Here is a 25,127-nt window from a genome sequence, read left to right as displayed (position 1 = left end):
TTTCTGTCACAACAGTCGTTTTTGACTAACTCGAAAGGGTTGATAGGACAAGGACCCCCCCCCCCCCAAGGATCACAGCAGGCCAGAGTGAGGCTCACCTCTCTGCTGGTGTTAAGGACCGAAGGCTGGGATCCGGGTGGAAGAATTCTTCGGGGGGCCCCGACAGACAGGCTCTGCCCCTGCGGCAGCTGGATGGACTGTGGCAGGATCAGGGGCTGCTGCCCGGAGCCGTACCGAGGCAGAGGCAGCTGGGAGCCAGGCAGGGGCATCGTCAGCTGCTGGACAACAGGGACAGTCAGGAGGAAGAATGGTGGGAGCCACAAACCACCGTTTCCACGTGCACCCAAGAGTGCCCACGTTTTACTTCAAGTTCTTATTTTGGAAGAATTAAAGCGAGGCCTTCACACAGCAGGAAGGACTCTGGGCTCCTATTAGTGCGCAGCAGAGAGTAGCCTGGATTTCACACTCGGTGGGAGGGGGCAGGTATATGGCGGGAGACCCGCAGGACCGAGCCAGCAGCAGACGGCGCCACACGGCCTGAGTGTGCGGCTCCTCTCCGAGTCTGCAAAGGGCCGTGTGTGTCCCCAGCCTTTCTTGCTTTCACCCGACAAAGGCTCACTGAATGCACATTATGTGCTGGGGAAGCATCAGGACGCTGTCAGACCCAGAAATGTGGTGACAGTGCAGTGACACGCTGGACACAGTCACAGGGTACCCTGAGTGCCAAGTGCAGACAGCAAAGCCTGTGTGCGGTCGGGGGGTGGGAGAGGAGTTAGGGAAGGCCAGGGAGGCTTTCGGGAAACAATGTCCACATAAGTCCCTAGAAATGACGGCAGTGCAGGAATGCGCCTTTGCATCCCTCTGCGCAGCAGGAAAAGGCCACACCCTCTGCTGCTCTGCCTCCACAGGTCACACAGGACAAGACTCAGTGGGTCCTGGGAACCAAATGAGCCCCCCGGATGCTTCTGAAGCATATCATGACAGAACAGGGGGTGACTGCAAGGCCTCCGGGACCACTTCCAACGTCCAGACAAGGTGGGTGAGAGGTGGACCTGGAGACTCTCAGGATGGGGGACAATGGTGGGCCACATTTTGTCTCTCAGTCACCTTCCTCTTCATCTCCCTGCTATTGAGTCCACAGTGGAGGGTCAGAAGGATCTATTGGGATTGCATCACAGAGACGTGTGGCAGGCAGCTGGGCCGCACCCCCCCACGTGCCTCGTGCACAAGGTGCCGATGGAGGCGAGGCCAGGAGGCCATTTCTAAAGCGCTGGCTCGGGGTGGAGTGACCTGGCTCGTGTTTTAAGGCCCCTGGCTGCTGTGCTGAGAATGGAGCGCTGGCCCAGCAGAAGCAGAGACTGGCAGGGGTTCCTGCAGCAGCCTGGACAGGGCAGTGGGTGGAGGGGATGAGAAGTAACTGGACTCTGAATACTTCCCAAGTGTAGAGCCAACAGGGCCTGTGGAAGGGTCCGAGGGCATGTGAAGCAGGGACCTGAGGATGACACTAACCGGACAGCCTGAAGGACCAGAAAGGAAACCACGTTTTGGACATGAGGTTTGCACAAGTTTCAGATGCCATGAGATATTACAGCAGAGATGTAGACAGCCCACTGGATTTGAGTTCAGGCCCAGAAGACAGGTCTGGGCTGAAGATATAAATCTGGGAGGACTGGGAACCATCAGTGAGTATGCAGGCCACTCACCCTACCTCCAAGCCCCACCGTCCGAGGCCGGGGAGAGGCTACAGGAGAAGCAGTGCTTGTAGGGGAAGCCAGGTCTCAGGGATAAAGAGGTGACGGGGCGATTCGGAAGAGGCTGGGCACCTGGTCTGGGTCAAGCAGCTCAAGGACCAGCCACGATGGCTACAGACAGCACGTGAGTCGGCACGCATCCGAGGCGGACAGGAGGGAAAAGCAGTCACGAGGGAACGAGGCCTGGAGTTTGGGGGTGGCAGTGACTGGCTTCCTGACCTGTGGGAGCTGGGCGTCCAACATCTGAGAGGCGCCCAGGCCGGCAGGCTGGCCGAGCTGGCTCTCATAGACCAGGGCTTGGCTTCCGCTCATGGGCTGGTAGGGGGAGCCGGACTGGGGCTTCACCATCTCCAAGGGCTGCATGCCGGGGAACGCCGAGTACGGAGGCTTCAAGGCTGTGCCTCCAGAAAGGATCATGGTGCTGGGCGGTGACAGGCTAGGGTGCATGTACACCTGAGATCTGCAAAGGCCAGACAGTTGGTCGGGGTCAGGTGTGGGAGGCAAGAGTGGATCTCAAACTCAAACCTGCATCAGAACCCCCAGAGGGCTTGCATAAACCACTGCAGGCCCCACCCCTAGTTTCTGACTCAAAGTCTGGCGTGGGGCCTGGGCACTTGCATTTATGACAACCTCCTAGATGCTGCAGGTCTAGGGACCACAGTTTGAGCCTCACTGGGTTAAACAAACGGACACATCCAGGCTGTATGAGGCCAGGAAAACCTATGTGACGCCCAAAACACAGGCCATCAGGCACTGAAGAAGCTGAAGGCCGTGGAAGAAGGGAGGAGTGGGCAGGGCAGAGCGCCGAGGACCAGGAAGGGGGCAGGATGACGGGGCACCCACCACGATGAGTCAGGCCCACGGGCTCTCCTGCAACCGTTAACAGTGACCTGGAGGTGACCGTAACCGCCCCCGACCCCTGCCCCAAAGCAGAGACGCAGGAAGCAAGGGCAGGACAAAGGGGGAGCAGGTGTGCAGGCCGCAAAGGTCTGAACCCCTGGCTGTGAGCGGCCAGCCCCCTCGCCCCTCCCGTCTCACCTGAAGGGCTGCAAGGAGCTGAAGATCTCCTGGGACTGGGAGACCGGGAGCCCGCCCCTCAGTCCGAGCTGGGCCGGGGCCTGCAGAGACGTGTGAAGGGAGATCGGGATCTGCTGGGCAGCGGCAGCCTGTGGGGGGAGCCGGACCGGTCACTGCAGTGCCCTCCAAGTTGGCTTCCCTCTCCCCTGCCACCTCCTGCCCCTCTCTTCCCGTGGCAGCTGGAACAGCGCCCAAAACGTAAGTTCGAACATGTCCTTCCTGTGCTTCTTTTGCTCTTGGAAAAAAGCAAAAACTGGCAGCGACCCCACCCACAGTCCATTCCTCTGCTGGCTCCTGAACAGCAGCAAGATCGAATCCTAGCTACACGTGGAGTTCAGAAACATAATGGTGACTGGACGATGCACATAAAGAAGAATACAGCAGTGTGATCCAGTTACATGAAGACCACAATGTTGCAAAACTAAACACTATAATATTTAACAACAACAGGTCTTCAAAAGAGGTCAGGGCAGGCCGAATCCTGTCCTCTGCCCCAAATCTGTACTTTGAGCAGCGCCCCCGCCCAAGAGCCCCCCCGTCTGTCCCGGTCTGCACAGGCACACAGGTCTGGGGGTGCTGGGCCATTTCCAAGGGACTTCCAGGAATCATCATCCCCTTGCAGCAGAGAAAGTACACCAATCCTGCATAAAAACAATACCTGCTCATTTCTAAAACTACCTCTTTCTAATGCATCGATGCCTGGGAGTCTAGGCCTTCCTTCTCTTCATCAGGAGACCTGATCACCAAAGAGAATTGGTTTCAGCTAATTCCCCCGCTTGGGCACAGGAAGGAGAACGCTGAGAAAGGAAAACTAAGCGGAGTCTGGAGCACTGAGCTCCATTCCTCTTCCTTGTCTCTCGCTTATTCATTCAACACACATTTCCTGGCTGCCATGATGTGCCTGGTGTTGGCATCACATGTGAGGGGCGCAGAAAACGAGACAGGCGACGAATAAACGAAGAAAGCCACTACACCATGTGCCGCGCCCCTGGCCCCCACTGTCCCACCTGGTCTGCTGTCCTCACCTGTTGGTAACTCTGCTGCTGAGGTATCGTCTGAGGAACCAGCCGGGGCTGACTTGCAAACACGTGGCCATCCAGGTACAGAGGTGGCAGGTGGTTGCCTGGCAACAGAGTCAGAGGAGGGAGAACAGGATCAGGTTCCTGAGGGTCCCTTTAGGGGACATGCACGCTCCCCCGGGGAATCGGTGGGAGGGCGTGTGCGCAGGGCCTGCCCAGTCCCCTGCTGTGGCCCTGTGCTCCTGCAGTACCCCTGGCCCCCCTCAGCACCAGGGCCCAGGAAGAGGGGCTCCACTGCAGTTGAGGGCTGCCTTGGTCTCTCAGTCACCTTCCTCTTCATCTCCCTGCTATTGAGTCCACAGTGGAGGGTCAGAAGGATCTATTGGGATTGCATCACAGAGACTTCGGCAGCTGGCCCTCAAAGTCCCTCTGGGTACCAACACAGTGACGAGGGCGGTGACAGCGAGGAGAACCATGGCTCCCGCTGACTGAGGGTCAGTAGAGACAAAACACTTCCCAGGTACAACCTCCGCTCATGGGCGTGGCTATCCTGCAGAATGCCAGCATCACCCGGCTTACTTTACAGAGCGGGGCTGCAGCTCAGAGTTGAGCTGCTCACTGGCAGAGGCCACTCGGCCCCAACACATAACCGGGGTCTGACTCTGCTTGTGCCCTGCCCACAGAATCACAGGGTTCTGCTTCCCAGAGCAGGGAGCACGAGCCATCTGTGATTACCCCACTTTGTCCCGTGTTTCTCTGAGTGAATGGGGATGGCTCCCTGGGCTGGCTCGGGGAGAGGTACCTGGAAGAGAAGCGGAAGGTGCCACAGAAGCCACAGGCATGGGTGGCATGGACACTCCGCCGAAGGAGCTGTAGTTGACCCCGGTGGAGGCGCCCACAGAGGACGGAGGCTGTATGCCCGAGCCAGCGCCTCCTGGAGAGCTCTGCTCCGGCAAACTGGGCGAGTTTTCCCAAGCCTTGCGCGCAGACTCCATCTTTGGAGGCAAGGGGAGGGGAGGGATGAAGTCTACCCGGGGGGGCAGTGGGTGGCTCCCGCCCAGGCCTCGCGAGAGGTGGGGCTGCTTGCTCTTGGCTCTTCACGAGCGAAGGCGCTCGGGGCTCGTGTTACCTTCAGAGTGAGGTCGGCGGTGGGGAAGGACATCTGGGAGAGGCCGATAGCCCTCTGCATGTGATGGTCGCGCCGGAGGATGGGAATACTCTGTGTTAACCCGGCCTGGAGTGGGGACAGGAAACCATGGAACACAAAGAGGCAGAGGAAGCGAGACAACATGTCAAAATGCACCTTCAGTTTTGTTCGTATGTACTTAAGACAACCAAGATGAAGCAGGCGGCAGCTAAGACCAGTTTATGGCCTCCCCACAGCTGCCTTCACCAGTTCCCCGACAGCCACCTCCATACCCACACCCTCCAGAGCCCTCAGCAGGGGCAGTAGTGTGTCAGCAACATAAACACAACTGGCACCAGCCCGCAGGCACCCACCACCTGGCTTGGAGACCCGCAGGTCCTGTCCAGCCCCTCGGAGACAGTGAAAAAGAGGTCCCTGGTAACATATGCTGGATAATAATACAACTGCTAGGTCCTCCTCCTCAGATGCGTGGGGCCCCTTAGCACATTATGGGAATTCTGGGAAACCTCCAAGTACTTGGTTAGCCCAGCATCCTCAAATATTGGGTTGTTGGAAGTTAAGATGCATTTTTGCAATGAAAAACAAAGAAAAAAATACGTCATGACTTTTCCGACAACCCAATATACGTAACCATGGGACTTGGAAGAATAAAGAATCAAATGCTAAACAAACCAGACCTTAGGAATCACATTATCCCATTTTAAGGTCACAAAATGGGGGTGTGGAACATTTAAGCAACTTGTCAGAAGACAGGTAACTAGGCAGAAACGCACCATGACTCAAACCTAGGGCTGCCTGCCCCCAAAGCCGGGGTAGGTTCAGCTCCTCTGGCTGCAGACACCACACGAGGCTCTCCCCGCCCAGGGCCCACCAGCATGGGGACAAGAGCACTGGAGGCGGAAGCGCAGACGTACATTACTGGCCAAGGCGTCCTGGAGCTTGACAACTGGATTCCCTGCGGGACCAGAGGCAGAGCCCGGTGGCAAGCTGAAGTCGGAATCCTGCAGGAAAGGGAAGGGAGCCGCTGAGATCCTGCTGGCTCACTTCTCACGGAGACACACAGGAAACTGGTCCAGTCTCAGCGACTCAAAACAATCCACTAAGCAGCATTCAGCACGTGAACAGCATAGCCAAGAAAAGGATGCCAGCCCTTATCCTGTCTCCCTGCTCTGCCCACTGCCCACGGCCGACCCGACTGACAGTGGAGGTCAGGCCTGCTCCGCCCGAGAACCAGGCTGCCATCAGCAGGGAAGTTGGAAGGCAACTCACTAGCCGCTGCGTGCAGACTCCGCGCCAGCACACCCCCTGCTCTTTCTGGAAGACAACCTTGTCCAAGCCTCTCCCTCCTCTCCAAGTACAAAAACAAAGGGAAGAAAGGAAACCAATCCCAGCTTACTTTTGGGCTGACTCCAAACTCGATGGGCGGCACCGGCAGCACAGAGTCCACGTGAATCTCCACCCCGTTCACAGGCGGGACGACGGCCCCTTGCAACCGCTCAGCCCCCTCCGAGCCCTTTCTGTTTTTCAGAGAACGCTCATTGCCAATGGGTCCAGGCCTGTGCTCCTTGCTCTGTCCTGAGCCTTGTTCTGAATCCTTGATGAAAAAGCAGAGAAGCTGAGACACGCGGACGAGGACGACCCTGATCTGTCACTTTCAAACGCCCGGAATCGGGACAGAAGACAGAAGACAACGACCCCTCTGCCCAGGCCCTGGCCCCTGGTAACCAGACCCCAGGTTACCTTTGGCTCAGGCTGCTTCTGAGCCTGCTCCTTGTGGCTGTCGGTCTTGGGGTCCAGGCCAGGCCCGCCCAGCTCCTCCGGTTTCAGAGTGCCGTACGGGGAGCTGCGCTGTGAGGAAGTGGCGGACGACTCCCGGGACTCGGCGCTCAGGTCCACGCCACTATCCCCCTGACTGCTCTTCAAACCCTGCTGGACAGGGTGCGAGACAGGTGAGAGCCCTGCCCCTGGGTCCAAAACGCGGCTCTCCAGGAAGCGGGACTGCATCTGGCACCAAGACGCATCGCCCCCAAACCGCCTGCCTGTGCAGTCCTGCCCTGACAACTGAAGACACACGGCCGAACACACCACGAGATACGCAGGGGGCCTGGACCAAACATGCCCCTTGTGACCCAAACCAGCGTGACCACCATCTCAGGTTTGAAGGAGAGACCCTCGATTGCTCGCCACACACAGGGTGGGTTCCCGGTAATCCCTTCTCTTCTTCCCTCTCATGTAGGCACCTCACATAGACCGAAAATCAAGACAAGACAAGCGACCAGCCAGGGCCCGTGGACGCAGCCTACGTGCAGGCTCAGCTGCTGTGGCTGACCGAGGCCCAGGACAAGCTCGCCACGTGGACGGTGGGCACACACACAGCACCGGGCAGCACAGCGGCCACTCACCTCGGCAGAGCCAGACTCGGTGCTGTTGAAGGCAGTGGCGGCTTTAGTCCAGGAGTCACTGGTGGAGGCCTGAACGGGGAGGGCTGCCAAGGGAGGAAGACAGAGTCAGGACATCAAAGAGGAGCAAGCAGGCTGCAGAGACAAGCATAGGGTAGCTGACACGAGCCCAAGCGCTCTCCCTGCTCTCCTGCCTGACACACCAATGAACAGATCTGACACACACGAGCTGGTCGGACAGCTTTACCCAATTTCCCAACATCCTCTGGCCGACTTCAATAAACGCGCTTCTCATTATTTCATCAATTAGAGAGATGCTCTAGTAAACACACCAGCGACTTTTGTTCACTCCTGCTAGAATTCCGTGTCGCTATCTCTGCTGTGGTGAAGCTTTCCTTCACTCAAGCCAACTACTTATTTCTATAAACTGGCAGCTGCTATAAAGTCTTTTTAAAGATCCAAGCCACTATTACTCAAATTTTGTTTGCTCAAAGGCCACTGAGGTTCCGACAAAAGGCACGGACCCTGTGCATGTACACAAAACTTTACATGCCATTAAGACACAGGGTCCTCTGAAGCTACCTCTGGACCCCGGGTGGAGCCACCCACAAGGCGCTGCAGAGCCTGGAGGGGAGGGCCGGCAGCAGCAGACAGGTTGTGTCCACTCCGCTGACCGGACGGGCAGGCAGGTGTTTCTGGGCGTTCACACCACACCTGTCACTCACATGGCCTAGCTGCCTGAGATAAACATTAACAGGTTATCGTACTTTCAGGCAGAGTTGACTATTTTCCAAGGTTAGTATGCAATGTGTTGGAACCAAGATTTTAACCAGGAACATGAGGACAGGCCATGTGGTAAAACTGAGAGAATCGAGGCCCAGAAGCCAGTGTTGGGTGTTTGTCATGTGGCTCTAGGCGAAGTCACTTCACTCTGAGAGCCTCGGCTGCTTTGTGTAAAACAGCAGGAAGTGGAGGATCTGTCCACGCCCTCTAGGAGGGGCCTCGTGCCCACGTGCTCAAGTACAGTGGGTCTGTATTTTAAAATGAAAAGTTACCAGAAAGATAGCATCAGATATGAAATTTCTTTCTTAAAGTTTAGAGAAACAAATTTTCTGAAGAGCAAGGTCCGCAGCACTCCAGTGTCATCTGTCCTAAGAGAGTGTGTGAAGAAAAGACCGAGCACACGGCACGGATGGGGCACTTCTGCCTCTCTTGTTCTCCTCCCACCTCTGCTTGTCACCTGTACCTCTTCTACACAGTAAAGCACGTCAAGCCGACGCCCTGAGTGCCCTGAGCTGGGTGGGGACAGGGCCACCCTTGTCCAGATCACTGGACACGTAGAGTGCCAAATTCTAGGCAGGGGAAGTTCACATCTGCTCAGGGGCTACAGGCGCAAAGATGGCACCTGGCCCTGGCTCAGCAGAGGGCGCCGGGACACATGTTCACAGCCCGAAGGCACGACGCTCCCTAAGAAGGGACCGTGAGCGTGCTGCGGAGCCCAGCATGGCGCTCTCTCGCGGAGCCCAGCATGGCGCTCTCACCTTGGCTGCTGCTCTCCCAGATCTCGGTGCCCAGGCTGCTGCCAGGCACAGTCACATCACCCTGCTCCAGGCACAAGCTGTTCTGTTTTTTCGCAAACCGAGGAGGAATACGGGAGGAAAGACCTCGACCTTTGACAGGCACCTAAGGAGAAAACAGGTGACGGAAGCCGGCCTCCATGTCAGGCATGAAGAATGACAATTTTTCCCCAAGAAGTGTCCAAGGCACCAAAACCCATCACCAGGACTCGCTCAGGAGATGCTGGGACACTCGTCTCTCGAGTCCCCCACCACATGTGACTGTGACTGCGATGCTAACAAACCACATGTGGAGAGGGCTGATGGCCATGGACTGTGATCTGAGCCCGGACAACAGGGCCATGTACAGTGCCCCACCGACTCCATTTGAGGACAGGGTTCCCACCCCTCGTGACTCCAGGGACAAGTTTCATCCCACTCAGGCGGGGCACAGTGGGAGAATGACCTGGGGGCTCTCAAAGGTCTGCACCCTGCTCAGCCAAGTTTCAACCGCTGTCACAGTGACAAATCCCACTCTTTGAGAACAGGTATGCTGCCACCTGCTCCCAGAGCTACAGGGATGGTGGGCGCTGGGGACACTGGGGACAACGTGCTTAACAAACCCTGCTTCGGTCTCCCCTTCTTAGGGAGGGAGGGCTTAATTCAGAACTTCCATCCGGGCTCTGGTGCCTCCCCTGGCGCCCCTCACCTGCACAGCTTGCTCCTTCCGCCTCCTCTCTTCCTCCAGCAGGCGGCGCTGCTTCTTGGTGAGGACTTCGATGAAGCCTTCGCCCACCACGGAGCCCACCTCACTCTCCTCCCCTGGGCTGGACCCGCAATTCTCAATGATGGAATCTAAACCCGGATTTCAGGAGAAGGACCGTGTTCCACTTACTAGACGCCAAGAACAACCCAGCCCTCCAGGCCCTGAAATCTAAGCATGAGCTCAGCTCTGGGGGCCGGGCGGTGCCTGGCCTGACACCTCCACGGAGCCGCGCTGCGTTCATCAGGGTCCCCAGAGCCCGACTGGGATTTCTGTGCTCTCCCCATACCCCCAACACACCGTTATCTCAAACCCAAGAAGCCACAGTTAAGAAACTGCCTTTGGAGACAGACACACTTCAAGTCCCAGCTCTGCTCCTGACCAGCCATGTGACCCTGGAAAAACCACTGAACCTCACTGAGCCTTGGGTTCCCCCTCTTTAAATCTGGGGCACCGCGGGGCTATTATGAGGGTTCGGCAAGGCTGTGAGCAGTGCGAGGGTAGGAGTTGTACCTGTTTCTCCTCACCACTGAAGCCCCAGAATGTAGCCCAGGGTCTGCCCAGAGGCTGATACTCAGTGAAAGGGTGACTCAGCAGCCCACAGAGCTGCGGGGCCTGAGTTTCACCTGGGCTCTTCTCCCCCGAAACGTGAGGCCCCAGACTCACTTCCATAGTTCAGGTCAAACTGTTTCATGGTCTCTCCCTGCTCCCCTGCCCTCTGAGCAGCCAGCTTGGCCTCCTTCTCTGCCTTTTCACAGGAGGCTTCGGAGATGTCTGAGGTGGCATGGGCTGCCCGCTCCAGGGTGTAGTGGCCGCTCCCAAGGCCTCCTGGTAAGGCCTCATCCGGGGACCTGTAAAGGAAGGAGGATCTTGTCAGCTCCGAAGCGGCCACAGGCTGGGGAAGCAGAGAGAAGGGACAGCTGCACGCACACACGTGCCGGGCCCTGCGCCCATCCCCTCCGCCGTCCCCTCTGCCAGCGGGAGCTGCTCACTGGCAGCAGTGCGTTGTGCTCAGGCTCATGTGCAAGGCCACTGCACCGCACGCTGCGGAACAACTCCTGCCGTCTCCCCAACCCGCCCAGGGCTCAATGCTTCTCCTCTCCCCCAGTGCACACTCAGCAGGGCTCCAGGAAGGAACGACAGGGTGCTGAGAACAGCTGCAAAAGTTTCTGCTCCTATCACATGAGACTGACCAGCAAGGAGCCGAGGCCCTGTCCTACCACAGGCTCCTGAGACAGAAATCAGAAGCAGAGTCACATCTCGGCACATGAGTCCTGGAAAGCTAGACTGACACCTGAAAGCATGAGCCCTGTCCTGTGGCTCCATACCCCAGGTTTCTGTGCCCTGAATTCTAAGGAGGGGAGGTGGACGCTGTCTTTCTCGGTGTGCTGAGGCCTGGCCTGTGCATGATACAGAATGCTCCCTACACGTGGTGTCCCCTCCCCTGATTCTGGGGCAATGAGCTGACACGAAGCACAGACCATCCACCTCAAAACCTCTAATTCCGGGCAAGAGATGCTCACCAGGCCACAGGCAGCCCACTCCTTGTTGCTACTGCCTGGCTCTTACCACGCCGCATGGCAATCCCCCAAGTGCTGCCATATCTCCTCGCGTTGGGGATGAGCCGCCTCCATGGGGCCAGGCGGCCAGCAGGACAGTGCCTGGCAACAGCCCAGGAGCAAAGGAGCCTGGGGGGCTGGCCGGTGTTCACCAGGCACCGCGCGCAGGCAACACCTCCTCCTGCAGCGGCCCCTTGGCAGGACTCCGGGGCACACATGAAGGCTGAACCCTGGGGACAGGTGCTAGGACAGCCATCATAACGGGACCACTGAGGTGGGGACTATAGTTTTGGTTTTCAAGCCACAACCACCACCAAACGCCACGGAGAAGCAGACAAGCGGTGCAGGAGCGAGTGATGGAGACACAGCGGCCTTGGTGGGCAGCCGCCCTCCTGGAGCAGATGGACAGTCGGGCCCCTGACATGGCGGGACGTGCATGCATGAAGTGCTGCTAAAAAACTGGCTGAACAACATGACAGCAACAAAGAACCTGGAGTTTGTTTTTGGTTTACCTTTTGGCTTTCAAAGGCGTCCCATTCTGTTGGTTCTCATAACGGGGAGAAGTGTCACCACCACCTGGCCTAACAGGCTTCTCCCCAAACCCTCCCGGCTCCAGCTTCCGGCTCTGTCTGTCCACCAGGGGCCTCTGGCTGGAGAAGCTCCGCTTGGCCAGCTCCTTCTTCTCCCCCAGATTGGCCCCGGGCAGGCTGCCGCCCACCTGGGAGCCTGGCTCGGCCCCAGGGCCCTCTTGCCGCTCCCGCCGCTCGCTGAAGTCACTGCTCTCGGAGGCTGTCTCCCACTCTTCATTGGCGTGATCGGAGGAGTTCTGGTAGGAGAGCTCGGGGGACCTGTGGCCCACAATGCCATTCTTGTCCCCAGGACAGAGTTTGGACCTGCCCGGCCACTGACCCGCCAGCAGGTGGGGTTCCTCCTCAGGCCCCCACAGGCCCAAGGATTCCCGCTCCTGCCTGAGGCGCCTGAAGCGAGGGGGTTTGTCCTGGCGCGGGGGGCGCCTTCTCCTGAATGGCCGGTTCTCTGCGTTTTCAGAATCTGCCACATGGTCGTCTTGGAAGAAGGACCTCTTGTCCTCGAAGCCCCTGGCACTAAACGAGTCCGAGTGCCTGTAGGCATCCAGGACGTAGTCTCTGTCTGTGGGTCGCCGGGAGCCGCATGCATCGGGAGGGCCGCACTCCTGCCAGCAGGCGCCGGGACTCTTGCTCTGCCAGTGGGCTGACTCTTTGGACACAAAGGTTCGCCGCCCATACCCACAATTGCTCAGCCGGGGAGGCAGTGCACGTCCGAAGGCCCGCGGGCCCCGGGTCTTCGCATCCGGACCACTGTGCTCCTCGGAGTACATCTTGTTGGACCGCCAGGAGTCTTTGAAGTCGCCCTTCTTCAAGGCGCCCTCCTCCCGGTCCAGTAGTGGGCCTTCGCTGCCGTTCTCCGAGCCCCTCTGCCGACGCCGCTTGGGCAGCTCTTCGTACTCAGAGCCCTCACTGTGGGTCTCGCTGGCAATGCGTCGCCGGGGCTTAGCTCTGGGGAAGTCCTCCGGCTGGCTGAACTCTCGCAGGCCCCGGCCTCGGCCACTTCTCTGGCTGTTGGTGTAGACGCCCCGCGCCCCAAGGACCCCACCACCACAGATGCTGGGGCCGCTGCTGCCAGCAGGCCGGCCACGAAAAGTGAATTCTCTGAAACCACGGCCACGGCCCCGGGCCTGCCCTCTGCCCCCAAAGGCCTGCTCCTCGTCAATGAAAATCCAGTTATTCCTCTTCGTTGGGGGCGTTTCACTGGGCTCCCGGGGGGGTCTGGTCTCCCAGGCCCTGTCGGGCTTCTCGTCCTCCTCAGACTTGCTGGCCTCGCGGCCCAAATGAACACGGGCCAAGCCCTGTTCCCCCGAGGCGGAGGGCGGGGAGTTGGCTGGCGTGGGGCTGTTCTCCTCACCCTCGTCCTTTCCGGCCTGATGAACTGGAGCGTTCTCCTGGGCCAGGCAGGTGTTCTCCTCCCCCAGCTCCTGTTTACTCTTCTCCAGTTCCTTCTCCTTGTCTTCCACCTTGAGGGCTTTTAGGACGGGTTTCTTGATGGGGCCCGACCTCCGGGTCCTGCCGGTCTGCTCCTGGTGCTGGTGCTGGCCCCGGGGCTCAGGAGTCCACTCAGGCTCCAGGGGCGGCTGCTTGCTGGGGCTCCCTTCCTTCTCCCAGGAGGAGACATCAAAGGACGGCTCCTCCCGGGGCGCCTCCTTCTCAACACCGTTGGCTGTGTCAGTGGCCTTGGGCTGGTGGCTAACGTCCCAATTGCTATAGTCTGGCTTTTTCTCAGCTGGGGCAAAGTCGGGCTCTAGTGGGGGACACCTGAGGTTTGGGGTGTGACCCCCAGGAGCACCTGCTTCCTGTACATTTTCTTGGGGTGGAAACAAAAGCTCCTGGCCTATTCTTTGAGAAGAGACACAGCTGTCAAAGTCTGTTTGGGCCTTCTTGTCAAAAGCACTCAGGTGCTCGTCCCCTCTCTCCTCAAGGAGACTGCGCTGTGCACTTAAAACGCCCCCTGGCCTTCCGGGTGAGGCAGAGTAAGGGCTTTCATTCCTGAAAAGGAACCAGAAAAATCAGTCAATGTGATTGGAGCCTGGTTCCTGCTTCCCATGCTGAACACAGAGCTTAGTTTTCAAAAGAAAAAAATGTAAAAAAAAACCAAAAACCAAAAACCAAAAACAAAAACATAAGCACCAACATTTCCTCTATCTTTAATCAGGTCTCAGAGCGGCTGGGGCGTGGATGGTTGGTGGCCCCTGGAGTCCAGAGCACGAAGACGCAGTGGCTGCCGGTGGACTCAGCGTGCCACCCGGAGACAGAGCGCGGCTGGGATCCTCTGCTTTGAACAAGATGCAGCCTGGGAGTCCGCGACGTCTGGGACACTGGGCCAGCTTGCTTTACTTTCACATGAAGGAGCCGTGACCCCGCGCTCAAGCCCGCCTGCCCTGTGAGCCCCCAAACCCCCGTCTCCTGCCTATGGTTTGCCTTTGACCCAGGATCTCTCCTCGGCCTCCAGTCCCGCCATCAGGTAAGCGCCTCTCACGCGAAAGCATCCCAACAATCCTGTCACGCTCCCCCTCCCCAGAGGCGCTGGTGGTCCCTTCCCGGAGCCCTGTTCCCTCCGTCAGTGCCTCCTGGGACAGTGCCTCCTCCCAGAGCCCCTCTCAATTAGGACCAGGAGGCGTCCTTGGCGTGAAGGGCAGTAGGGCCAGTTTGTCTCACCTGACATGCATGTCCATGGCCAAAGTGTCGCTGGCTTTCGGGTGGGGAAGCGAGTAGCTCTTGCCCTGCAACGCCATGTAGCCCTCAGGGCTCCACACAGGGGCTGAGTCGATGGTGGTCACTTTCCTTTCTTGCAGTGGGGTCACGCGGCTCTGATCCTCAGAGCGACAGCCAGTCCCACTGAGGGAATCCTGGGGCATCATGGGTTTCATCAGTCCTGAAGAAGCAAAGAGCTAACCTATGTCACTCCGTCAGAAAGCCATGCTCCAATCTCAGGGTCAATAAATGCTCAAAGGAGACAAGAGTGGTCACGACCGCCATGTGGACACTGGATGCCACCTGCTTAACAGCACTGGCCACAGAGCCTCCAAAACCATGCGACTGAGGCGTGCACAGACCTGCGAAGTCCAACCTCAGTTTCTAGGTTAAGAACCCCTGTGTTAAAGGGGGTATCAAACAGGCAAATGGAAACTGGAAATATCAAGCTAGTGAGTGCATCAGTGTCAGCAGAAGCCGGGGGGGGGGCGCTGGCCAGTCTGCAGCGAGAAGCTGTGTGAACAGAGGGGTCTGGCGGCTTCTGCAGATCCAGGAAGGTGGGCCCACACAGACGAGCCGGCGCTTACGTGCTTCAGAACCGCGCAAGCGCATTTACAAAGAGGTTTTAGTCTTACTTCCTTTTATTTCTAACCCTAAGATTGACAGCAACACTCCTTATTTTTTTACGTGAATGGTGTGGGTGCGCACAAACGACAATAAACTGTTGGCTGTCTCGAGGAAGTTAGGCTAGAGATGACATCTCTGTCCTATCAGCCATAAACTAGCTGGGGAAACCACATCCCCCTCTGCCCACGTCTATCAAATGAGGGTGTCGGGTTGGTGCAGGTGATACTATAGGTCTCGCTGGGCCTCAGTCTGTGGGGGGGGGGGGGGAAGATAAAATTTTCAACTATTTTCTTCATAAAGCTTATCAATAGCCAAAAATTGTGTCGTGACCATTTTTAAACTGAGCTACCTGGCTGGGAAAATGGTTCTGCATTAGGCCAGTGGCTTTAAGCTTCCTTTTAGCTGTGGAGTGCTCCGTTCAAATGACACTGATACACGACTCCGATACAGAGTCAGACTGAGGCACATGGTGGGGACCCGCTCTGGAACCCTCAAATTACATACCGTTCATCAAGTACTGGTTCCGAGGTGGCTAAACTGCTCAACACTGCACGTGGACTTATTTTTGGCAAGATGGCAGAGCCCTTATTACCTGAAAACCCTCCTGCCACAAACACTTTCTGCCACAATAATGCTGGACAGAACATATCAAACAATTCACCATATCTAGGCAATTCAAATTTCTAGAGACATTTCCTCTAGAAAACCGGACCCCCCCCGGGAGCTGAAACCGCAGCGACAGGCCTGAGCCACATGCTGGTGCTTCCTGGAGAGGAACAGGGGACACATCTGTCAGGCTTCCCAGCCTGTGCGCTCGCTTGGTCTCCGGCACCCTCACAAGAAAGGGCACGGGGCTTTTCTGCACAAGGCAGAGAGGTGCAACTGAGATGCTGCTTAAAAACAGACCCTCAGAGGGTTATGTCCTCAGTGAAAATGCAGATTAGAAAAACGCATGCTCTTTCGTACAGGGAAATGGCTAAGTTTGTGTCTTGGCCTGGGCCAGGGTAAGGAAAAAACAGTCCCCCTCTAGAAGTCCACAGCCACATGCCAGCTTTCATACAGGTTTGGGAGAAGGGGAGTTCAGACTTATACTCCCAGAGTGGTCCAGAAACTTCCTCAGTGAAAATAAAAGGGGGTTCTAGGCTGGCAGAAGAAAACTTATAAAACCACTCTGGAAAGATATACTGTCAACCCAAGCCATACTGGATCCCCACAATAGATAAAGCTCTGTTAAAAATGAACTCGCAATCCAAAATTGCCAGAATACGTGTGGAAAGCAAGCCACCATGAATCCACGGTAAGCCCACGGGATTATGTACCTCTCCAAGAACTTCAGATAACAGAATAAACTGCTAAACACTAGAACAACTGTTTTAAATGATTAAGAAGTATAAAAGGAATTAAAAATATGAGACAAGAAAAAATAATATATTTGAGAAGAAAATTCTAGTGATTAAAATATAGTCATTGAAATTAACTCACTGGACAGTAGGAAAAAAAGCAGACTAGACACAGCTGGAGAGGAAACTGAACTGGAAAACAGTTCTGAGGCATTTTCCCAGAAGGTACCACTGAGATAATCTCTCTTTTATATTTAAGAGACTTGGAAAGCAGAATGAGAAGGTACAAAATAATCCAAGTGGGAGTCTTAGGAAGAAAGGGTACAAAGAATGAGGAAAAAAACAATATTTGAATCGACAATTAAAAAAATTTTCCAGAAGTGATGAAAGACATACATCCTTAGGTTGGAGCACTGTGAGTTCTAAGCAGAATGAAATAAGGTAGGTGTAGGTATACACCTAGACACAGCACATCGAGACAGAACTGCAGAGACCAAAGGTAGAGGGGAGGCCTGAAAAGTGGCCAGAGAACAGTGGACTCACCACACCTAACACAGGCAGCCAGTAGCAACAGGAGCCAGAGGAGATGCAAGAACATCTTCACAGGGTAAAAGTAACTGTCAATCTAGACTTTGGCACCCAGCTACACTACACTACCATTCAAGAGAAAGGGCGACATGAAGACTTCTTCAAGCAAATGAAATCTACTGCCAAAACATTTTCTTGAAGGATTTGACAGAAAATACTTCATGAAGAAGTAAACTGAACCCAGATGAGAAAAAGATGCAAGAAGGGAAAAGCAACAAAGAAACTAGTAAACATACAGGCAAATCTGAACAAACAGATTGGATAAAACAACAAAGTAATAATGACTCATTTGGTGGGTACAGAAACAAGGAAGAACTGAAATTCTAGGCAGAAATAACAGGTAAGACTAATGAGGAGGGAATCAGGGTTCAGGTTAAGGGTGGAGCTACTGTAAATCGAGGGCACATGTTAGAATGAATGTAACCACTCAGGCAGTAGAAACTGAATGTAGAAGGAAAACAAAAACAGGGACACCTGATCCAAAAAAAAAAAAAAAAAAGAAAAAGAAAAAAGCATAGAAAAGAGGATTCAACAAAAAGCATAAAACAGGGGAGTAGGAAGTCCAAACATAATTCTCCTAGCAATTTTGAAGGGACCAAATTTAGCAATAAAGTCATAGGCTTTCAGAGTGGGTGAAGCCACACACAGCTTGTACATGCAAAGATAAATTCCCCCAAAAAAACAGGCTCAGAGAAGCCGAGGGTAAAAAATTGGAAAAAGGATACCAAATGATCACTAATGAAAAGAAAACTGGAATGATGATAATACTGTCATACAAAGTAGGCTTTTAAGGTAGGAAGCACAATTAATGGTAGCACAGGTGTGCCTCCAGATAAAGCAAACACTGACAGGTTCCCAAGATCTAACAGATTCACAGTCATCGTCGAAGAGCCTAACACGCCTCTTCGTAATTGATCAAGTGGATAAAAAATTGCGATGACACAGATATTCGCTTAGCGTAGTGCAATTAGCAAGCTCAATTTAATGGACCACATCCAATTAGAATACCTATTCTTTTCAACCAAACATAGAATGTCTAAAAGAAAGCCATGCAAGGGCCGGCTGAGTGGCTCAGTTGGTGAAGAGCTCGCTCAAGAGTGCGTGAGCGAACTCTGAGCGACAGCACTTCGATTTCTGGCCCGGGCTGAGTTGCTGCTGAGCTGCCAACAGGTGGCAGGATAGCTCAGCTAAAAAAATAAAAATAAATAAATAAAAGAAGGCCATGCAACAGCCTACAAAGAAAATCTCAACAAATGTCAAGCAACCTAGATCGGGCCCTGGTTGGGACACCCCAGCCCTCGCGTCCTTTGACCTGCCACCTGTTTTACAAATTATTACTGGAAAGCAACCACGCTCATCCACTTACAACTGTCTATGTATTTGTTCTACAACAGCAAAGCTGAGTAGCTGCTCAAAGCGTAAAATACTTACCATCTGGCATTTACAGAAAGTTTGATGACCCCCAGCCTCTACCACACAGACCATATTATCCAACCATAAAGCAGCACATTAGAAACTCACAGCATAAGGATAATCTTAAAACTTTATGTATTTGGAAAATTTACAGCATACCATTAAAAAAATCAAATAACAAAGCTAAATCAAAATCAGACTAACATTTAGATTTGTACAATAAAAGTGCTCTATCTTAAAACTCAGGTGCTCACAGCTCAGGTGATACCTAAATACATCAGAGAGGTAAAAATTAATGGCTGAGCATCCAACACAACTAATTAGAAAAAGAACAGAGTAATTTTGAAGGAAATAATGAGAAAAACAGCAGAAGTTAATGAAATAAAACCCAATAAAATAGAGGAATTAAGAAACCCAGAGGCTACTTTTTAAAAACAGCACTAGACACACGCTGGGGAAGACTGATAATCAAGGAAACAGCAGAGAAGGCACAAAGGACATTAATGACCAAAGAGGGACAACACGGCACAGAAGAGAGAAAAATTAACTAAGGCATTTTATGATGCAGGAGTTTAAGGCCTCTTCCCAATGATTCCTTGTAACCAACAGGTACTATTATCACACCCTCACTCTGCAAACAAACAAGTCAAAGCTCAGATTTGGTCGTGTGACTTGCAGAAGAGGCCAGACCGCGTCAAGTGGGTCCAACACCTGAGCCAACACCCTGAACACCAGTGTCCGGGCCCTACAGGTGTAGTCCACTAGCCAGCGCTTACCAGAGGGATGCAGGGCCGAGGGGTAGAAGTCCACCGGAGTCCGCGTGGGTGTGACCCGGGGGTCCAGGTACGAAGGCATCACCATCCATCTGGGGTCGAAGCCCAGCATCTGGGGGTGGTGCGGGTAGAAGGTGCGCTGCGGGTGGGAGGCTGCGGGGTACACAGGCTGCCAGTGCTGCATCTTGTACAACTGCTCCTGGCCAGGAGAGACCCAGGTTAGGCAGGTGCTGCCAGGTGGGGGTGCCGCCCCTGCACACACATGAACATGCACACACGCACACATGTGCACACCCACAGTGCTCACACGCACACACACGTGCGCAGTGCTCGCACGCACACACACGCACACACTCACTCTTCCAGCTTTCCATCAGGTGGCACAAAGCCCACCAGAAGACCAAAAGAGGGAAGGGATGGGCAGCTGCTCGAAAGAACAACCCCAGGGTATTGTGGTTTTCAGGCTGCGGTCCTTCTCTCCAACCCGGACAGTCACACATTGTCATAACTGGAGCCCGTGTGCTCCTCTGCTACCAGGCAGACTGGGTTTCCGTCTAGCTCAAACACTCCTGGGACTGACTGCTTACCAGCCTACCCCCCCGAGGTTCCTCCGCGCCTGAAACCAGCCCCTGACGAAGGTCATCCTTTCCCCTCACTCTGGCCCTCTTCCGTCCATTCTCCACACTCATCTCAAGTGATCTCTATTAATATCGCCCCCACCACCCCCACCATCATATCAACCCCTCGCTTCAAAAGCGCTTGCGATGGTTCTCCACGGGGCTCCACAAGAGCGACAGGGTCCTGCGGGTCCTGCCTCCCGGGTGTCACCTCACAGACCCTCCTGGCACTGCTCCATAGGATGGCCTGTCCCCTTCAGGCTTTGGGAACACACTGGGCCTTCTGTCTGGGGAGCTCCTGTTCCCTCCGCCCCCCAACCCGGCTCACTCGTACTCTTTCTTTAGATTCCAACTTAAAAAGCACTTCCTCTGGGAGGCCTGTCACAACTCCCTAGGTGACAACAGGTCCCGTTCTCCACCCTCATGGCACTGCTGTTTCTCCTCTGCAGCACCGACAACAGGTCATTATTCTGGGTTGCTGGTTTCCCTCATTAAATCGTGAGAGACTGCACGCTGAGTTCACGTGGTAGCCTTGCTTCCCACCAGCAGACGAGGTTCACCAAAAGCTCGCTGCCTGAAGAATGAATATAAAGCATCCGCAGACCACTCAATGCCAAGGACCTGGACTCGCAAAGGTTCATTTCAGATCCATCACATCAGTGGCCTCCGGGCTGCCTCGCAAGTGCATCCCGCCGGGCTCAGGTGCAGTCAGACGAGGACAACTGACTGGGCCACCCCCTTCCACCTGCAGCACGAAGGCCGCCCACCGGCCTGCAGCCTGCGCTGGCTTCCCTGGACGGCTCCACCGGCACTCCCAGCTCCTTCTAAGGAGCACGCGGCACTCGGTAATGGGAGCTCTCTGGCCCACACAGGAGGCTGCGGGCCTCCACCCACGGTGATTCCTCACAACTAGACCCCAGGTCCCCACGGAGCCTGACCAGACAGTCTGTTTGCTAGACTCCTTCTGGCTCTCCTGGCGCTTTCAGACTTCTTTCTTTTAAGGAAGGATTTACCCATCACTGCCCCAGAAGAATCACCCGGAGCAACTGTCACTGCTGTCACAGCTGTGTCCAGATCTCCCAGTCCCTCTCCACAAGCCACGAGTTAACTGCACAGCGCTCGCCCACACCACAGCCCTACAAAAGCACATGGAGTGGACTTTCTGCTGAGAGCACCAGGCCTGGTGGGCTCCGGGAATGCTTCCTGGGAGCCCAAAGGAAGCAGGCTCTGGGGGGAAGGTTTCAAAGGCACCTAAGAGATGCCAGGAAGAGGCTCAGGACTTGGGTTGGTTTCCCCAGGCGCACACACGCTTTGAAACTTTCCAGCTATTACTAATGATAACTGCGTGCACGCCCAGCTGCTGCGCTATGTCCATGTATCACGTCTGTTTCCCACCAAAAGGCACAGCTCATCCGTAATACATCTGCTCATCTTCTACTGAAAGACACATAACTGCCCACGAGTGATTCCAGCCGGGCACGACGACCAGGACGAGAGGGGTCTGTGTGGTCACAGCCACACTCGCTCGATCTTCAGGGCCAAAGGCAGGTCCTTTTTAAGGTCCATGAAACACCAGTAAAGAGGACACTGGGTGTCGTAAACCCTCACTGCCGTGCGGAGGCAGGTGTTCCCGCTTCCTGGTTGACACTGACCTGTCCAAGGCCACACACGACTACATGGTCCGCACCTTAGGATCAGATCCCCAGCTCTCTGGTTCGAAACCTAAAAACCTACATCCTCACCCAGAGCTAACAGGCCTCTCGGACAGCTCCCCAAGCAACTCGCAGACCTCCCTCCCTCCTTGGGAAGGTCCTGGCGTGGGGCCACGGTGGAGGTAAGAAGTGGTCATGGCGGGCTGCTCTGAATGACAAAATCGCTCTCCCAGCAAGCCTAAACGGAGGCCGGTGCACGCACACCAACTCTTCCTTAGCAAACGACACAACAGGTCAGTAAACCACAGCCAGGCTTGTACCCACGCACAGGAGCAATCCGTCATACTCAGGCTGACCGACCAAGGCCCTGAGTTCTGAGTGTAGCTCCGGACACCATGTGGTGACTGGGGTACATGAGGGTGGATTTTTGTTTGTTTGTTTTAACAGAAGGGGCTTGGGGGAGGGGAGAGGCGACATCTGCTCAGTAGTCAGGTCTGTTTATGATGAGCTTCCAAATGTCTCCTCTGTTTACCTGCTGCTGCTGCTGTTGCTGCTGCTGCTGCTGCTGCTGCTGCTGGCGCTGGAACCTGGGGGGAAGTGACTTCTGGTACTTGCTGAACTCCTGTGCAGGGGACCCAGCCTCCCCGGCCCCCTCGTCACTGCTGCCGCTCTGAGCCACAGCTGCAGGGGCTGCGGGGGCTTCTTCTGAAAACGTGTTGGGAGTTTCCTGGGCAGAGAACTCAGGGGAGCCTAGAAAACAAATAACCAGAGAAAGGGGAGCGGTGAGCTCACCAAAGCTTGGCCGACCAAATGTTTAACGGCAGATGCTTCTTCTTGTCGGCACTCCCCTTCCACTGCCAGGCTGTTCACACCTGAGCCCTGGCACCGTGCTAAACGCCTCTTCACACGCCCACGCCCACGGAGCCCACATCATCTCCTTAGAGGAACAAAGCGCCCACAGGTTAGGGGAGCTGCCCGAGGTCACACAACAGTGGAGTTGGGACTGGGCTTCATTAAAGAAGTGAGAGAGGCTTCATTAAAAAGGACCCTCGTAAATCAGAGAGCAGCCAGCAGCTCAACCATAGTCCACACATCCATCATCCGAACAGCATGGCTCAACACATGCACAGGCTGTGTGACCTGGCCATGTCGTTTAGCCTCTCCTTGCCCGTTTCTTTATCTATAAAATGAGGACAGCCACTGTGCCTGCCCCGCCATGCTTTTGTGAGAATTAAACCAGATAATCCATGTAATGTGCTTAAAACAGCACCTGACAGGCAATAAGTGCTCAACATAATTTCCCCTCATCATTCTCTCTGAAATTCCATTCTTTCTTGCCCCCATCCCAGCTTTGCACTCCTTTTTTCCCCAGCTTTACTAAAGTGTAACTGCATTTGCATTCCTAATTCTACTGCAAAGAGGTAAGGAACCTGGATGCAAAGCCTCACAGAGCTAGTGGTGCCTGTGGGTGCTCACAACACCCAGGCCCACCCTGGGGACCAGAATCACTGATCACGCCCACCTAAGCGATCTGTGTCCTGGACTGTCCACTGCCCCATCTCAGTGAGGGCTGAAAGGCCGGGCAGGCTCCACTCAGACCGCAGCGGAAGGAAATGCATAGCGGAAGGAACTCGACTTCTCTGAGCTCCACGGCCCAGAAGGGCACTATGACTATCAGACCACCAGTAAGACCCCAACTGAGAGGCTTTCAGGGACTGAAACTAATACCAGGCCCCTCTCTTCTAAAAAGGGTGGGTTTTAGTTGATTTAAGAAAATCACAAAGAACACAGCAGATTGTATTCTTTAAAATTACTACAAGAGATACTGTCCACCAGACAGCACTGCTCAAAGTCTTTTACACAGCCATGTGGTCCATGAATGCCAGAAAAAACATTCTAACAAGCAAGCGGTTTCTTTCAATGTCGTGTGAAAGGCTCCCGTGCTCTCATTACGGACCTCTAATGTCTGCACCTTTGGTTAAGCGGTGGCAGTAATGACAATGCTGATGACAGCAACGACACCAGTAACATGACCAGTGGTACACGCATGCTTCCTAGTTCCAGAGCGCTTTCTGCACATGATCTCACGTGGCCCCGGCGTGCAGGGAGGGACATACTGTTATCACCCCATCTCACAGATGAGGTGAGGCGTGTAGCCAGCTAGCTCTGATAGTTGAAACAGGAAGTGAACCCAGGCATTTAGGCGAGGCCGAAATCCTTAACAACAGATGCTGCCCAGGGTCATCTAGTTGCAAGCCATGGGCTGTGCCAGGAAGCCAGGGACGTGCAAACAAAGCCAGTGAGCACAGCAACTCAGCATTTCCAGAGAGGAGGGGGGGGATGGGACGGACGACGGCGGCCCATCGCTTACCTCTGCGGACAGCAGGGCCGTTCTCCTGTGAGGGCCCCTTCTCGGTGCTCGGAGACCGGGGGACTTCCTTGTCCACCTGTTTCTGGGCCTCGCTGGCCCGCTGAGCCTGCTTACACTTCTGGTCCAGCTGTTTGAGTTTGGCGGCGCAGGCAGCCAACCTCTCTTCCCGGGCACGACGCTCCTCCTCCTCCCGGCGCTTCCGGGCTCGTTCCACGGCCTCCGACATCTCTGACTGGATGAATTTCTGCCGCGGGGGTGGCTTGTCCTCTTTGTCTTCGACAGACTGTTGCCTAAACATGCTGCCCATTGAGGACTTCTGCCGAGAGAAGAAAGTTGCTGATGAAACAGCACGTCACAAACCCAGGAGATAGGGCCACGTCCATTGTGGGATCAGTTCACCTTCCCAAGTCCCTTGGGCACTTTCGCGAGGCCCGTCATGAGCTAGGTGGACCTGAGTTTTAATCCTGCTCTGCCCTTACTATATTGGGAATGAGGCGTGGACAAGTGCCATCATTCTGTACCTTAGTTCCTCATTTGCAAACTGGGGACAATATAGGAAGCCCTTGGGACTGTGAGGATACACTGACATGTGTGCGAAACACTCAATGCTGTGACTGACACAGAGGAAACACTCAGGAAAGGGATGCTTTCACCACTCCTAATGGGCACACACGATCTGGGCCTCCATGGCTGATGAACGGGGGCTGAGAACCACACAGGCACCATTTCTTAGTCACAACATTGCTCTGCTCCCCGCCTAACCACTGGAAACACACAAACGTCAGGGTACAAAGAGCCAAAAGAAATTGAAATTCAGTCAGACATACGGTTTCAAAGTGATTCTTTACATAAACACAAAAAAGCATCTCTAAAACATCTCTCTGGAAATCTCATGCACTTGAGTCTCTCATTGGTTGCTAGTTACTGTGACAACCAGGGAGCCAAAAGCGCACTGTGACCTCTAGGCACTGGGGAGACTCCTCACTGATCTGCAGAGTCTGGGAGCTACGTGCAGAACACATGGCAACACAAACAATGGGAAAGTCAGCCAAAGCCCAGCCACTGAGATAGGACTATCAGAAAAATGTACCCCTCCAGGCTTTAAGCAGTAATCACAGATGTACAGAACTGCCCAAAGTCACCAAACGTAATAAAACTAAGATCCATGCCTTTTCTTGTATGTTAATTCTA

At 54.8% G+C, this 25,127-nt stretch overlaps 1 protein-coding gene across 8 annotated transcripts in view; it reads right to left on the bottom strand.

Moving 5' to 3' along the window:
• The window catches only part of PRRC2B (proline rich coiled-coil 2B), a 75,877-nt gene that overhangs the window by 8,470 nt on the left and 42,280 nt on the right, over positions 1-25,127 (bottom strand). For 4 of the 8 annotated variants that reach the window (XM_019638634.1, XM_019638661.1, XM_019638681.1 and 1 more), the window contains exons 12-29: positions 23,937-24,252; positions 22,098-22,315; positions 19,300-19,495; positions 14,520-14,736; positions 11,784-13,850; positions 10,379-10,563; positions 9,659-9,804; positions 8,935-9,076; positions 7,397-7,479; positions 6,735-6,923; positions 6,391-6,588; positions 5,909-5,995; positions 4,977-5,081; positions 4,650-4,842; positions 3,854-3,951; positions 2,790-2,917; positions 1,971-2,211; positions 99-278 (exon numbers count right to left, since the gene is read on the bottom strand). In XM_019638634.1, coding sequence (XP_019494179.1) covers positions 99-278; positions 1,971-2,211; positions 2,790-2,917; positions 3,854-3,951; positions 4,650-4,842; positions 4,977-5,081; positions 5,909-5,995; positions 6,391-6,588; positions 6,735-6,923; positions 7,397-7,479; positions 8,935-9,076; positions 9,659-9,804; positions 10,379-10,563; positions 11,784-13,850; positions 14,520-14,736; positions 19,300-19,495; positions 22,098-22,315; positions 23,937-24,252 — 4,989 coding nt within the window. Of the gene's footprint in view, positions 1-98; positions 279-1,970; positions 2,212-2,789; positions 2,918-3,506; positions 3,565-3,853; positions 3,952-4,649; positions 4,843-4,976; positions 5,082-5,908; positions 5,996-6,390; positions 6,589-6,734; positions 6,924-7,396; positions 7,480-8,934; positions 9,077-9,658; positions 9,805-10,378; positions 10,564-11,783; positions 13,851-14,519; positions 14,737-19,299; positions 19,496-22,097; positions 22,316-23,936; positions 24,253-25,127 lie in introns of those variants that run through there. The other 4 variants (XM_019638644.1, XM_019638693.1, XM_019638654.1 and 1 more) reach the window with 3 other exon arrangements.

The sequence above is a fragment of the Hipposideros armiger genome, unplaced genomic scaffold (assembly GCF_001890085.2).
Source record: "Hipposideros armiger isolate ML-2016 unplaced genomic scaffold, ASM189008v1 scaffold_3, whole genome shotgun sequence".
Taxonomy (NCBI): domain Eukaryota; kingdom Metazoa; phylum Chordata; class Mammalia; order Chiroptera; family Hipposideridae; genus Hipposideros; species Hipposideros armiger.
Note: the sequence above shows the minus strand (reverse complement) of the source record. Positions and strands in the feature narration are given on the sequence as shown.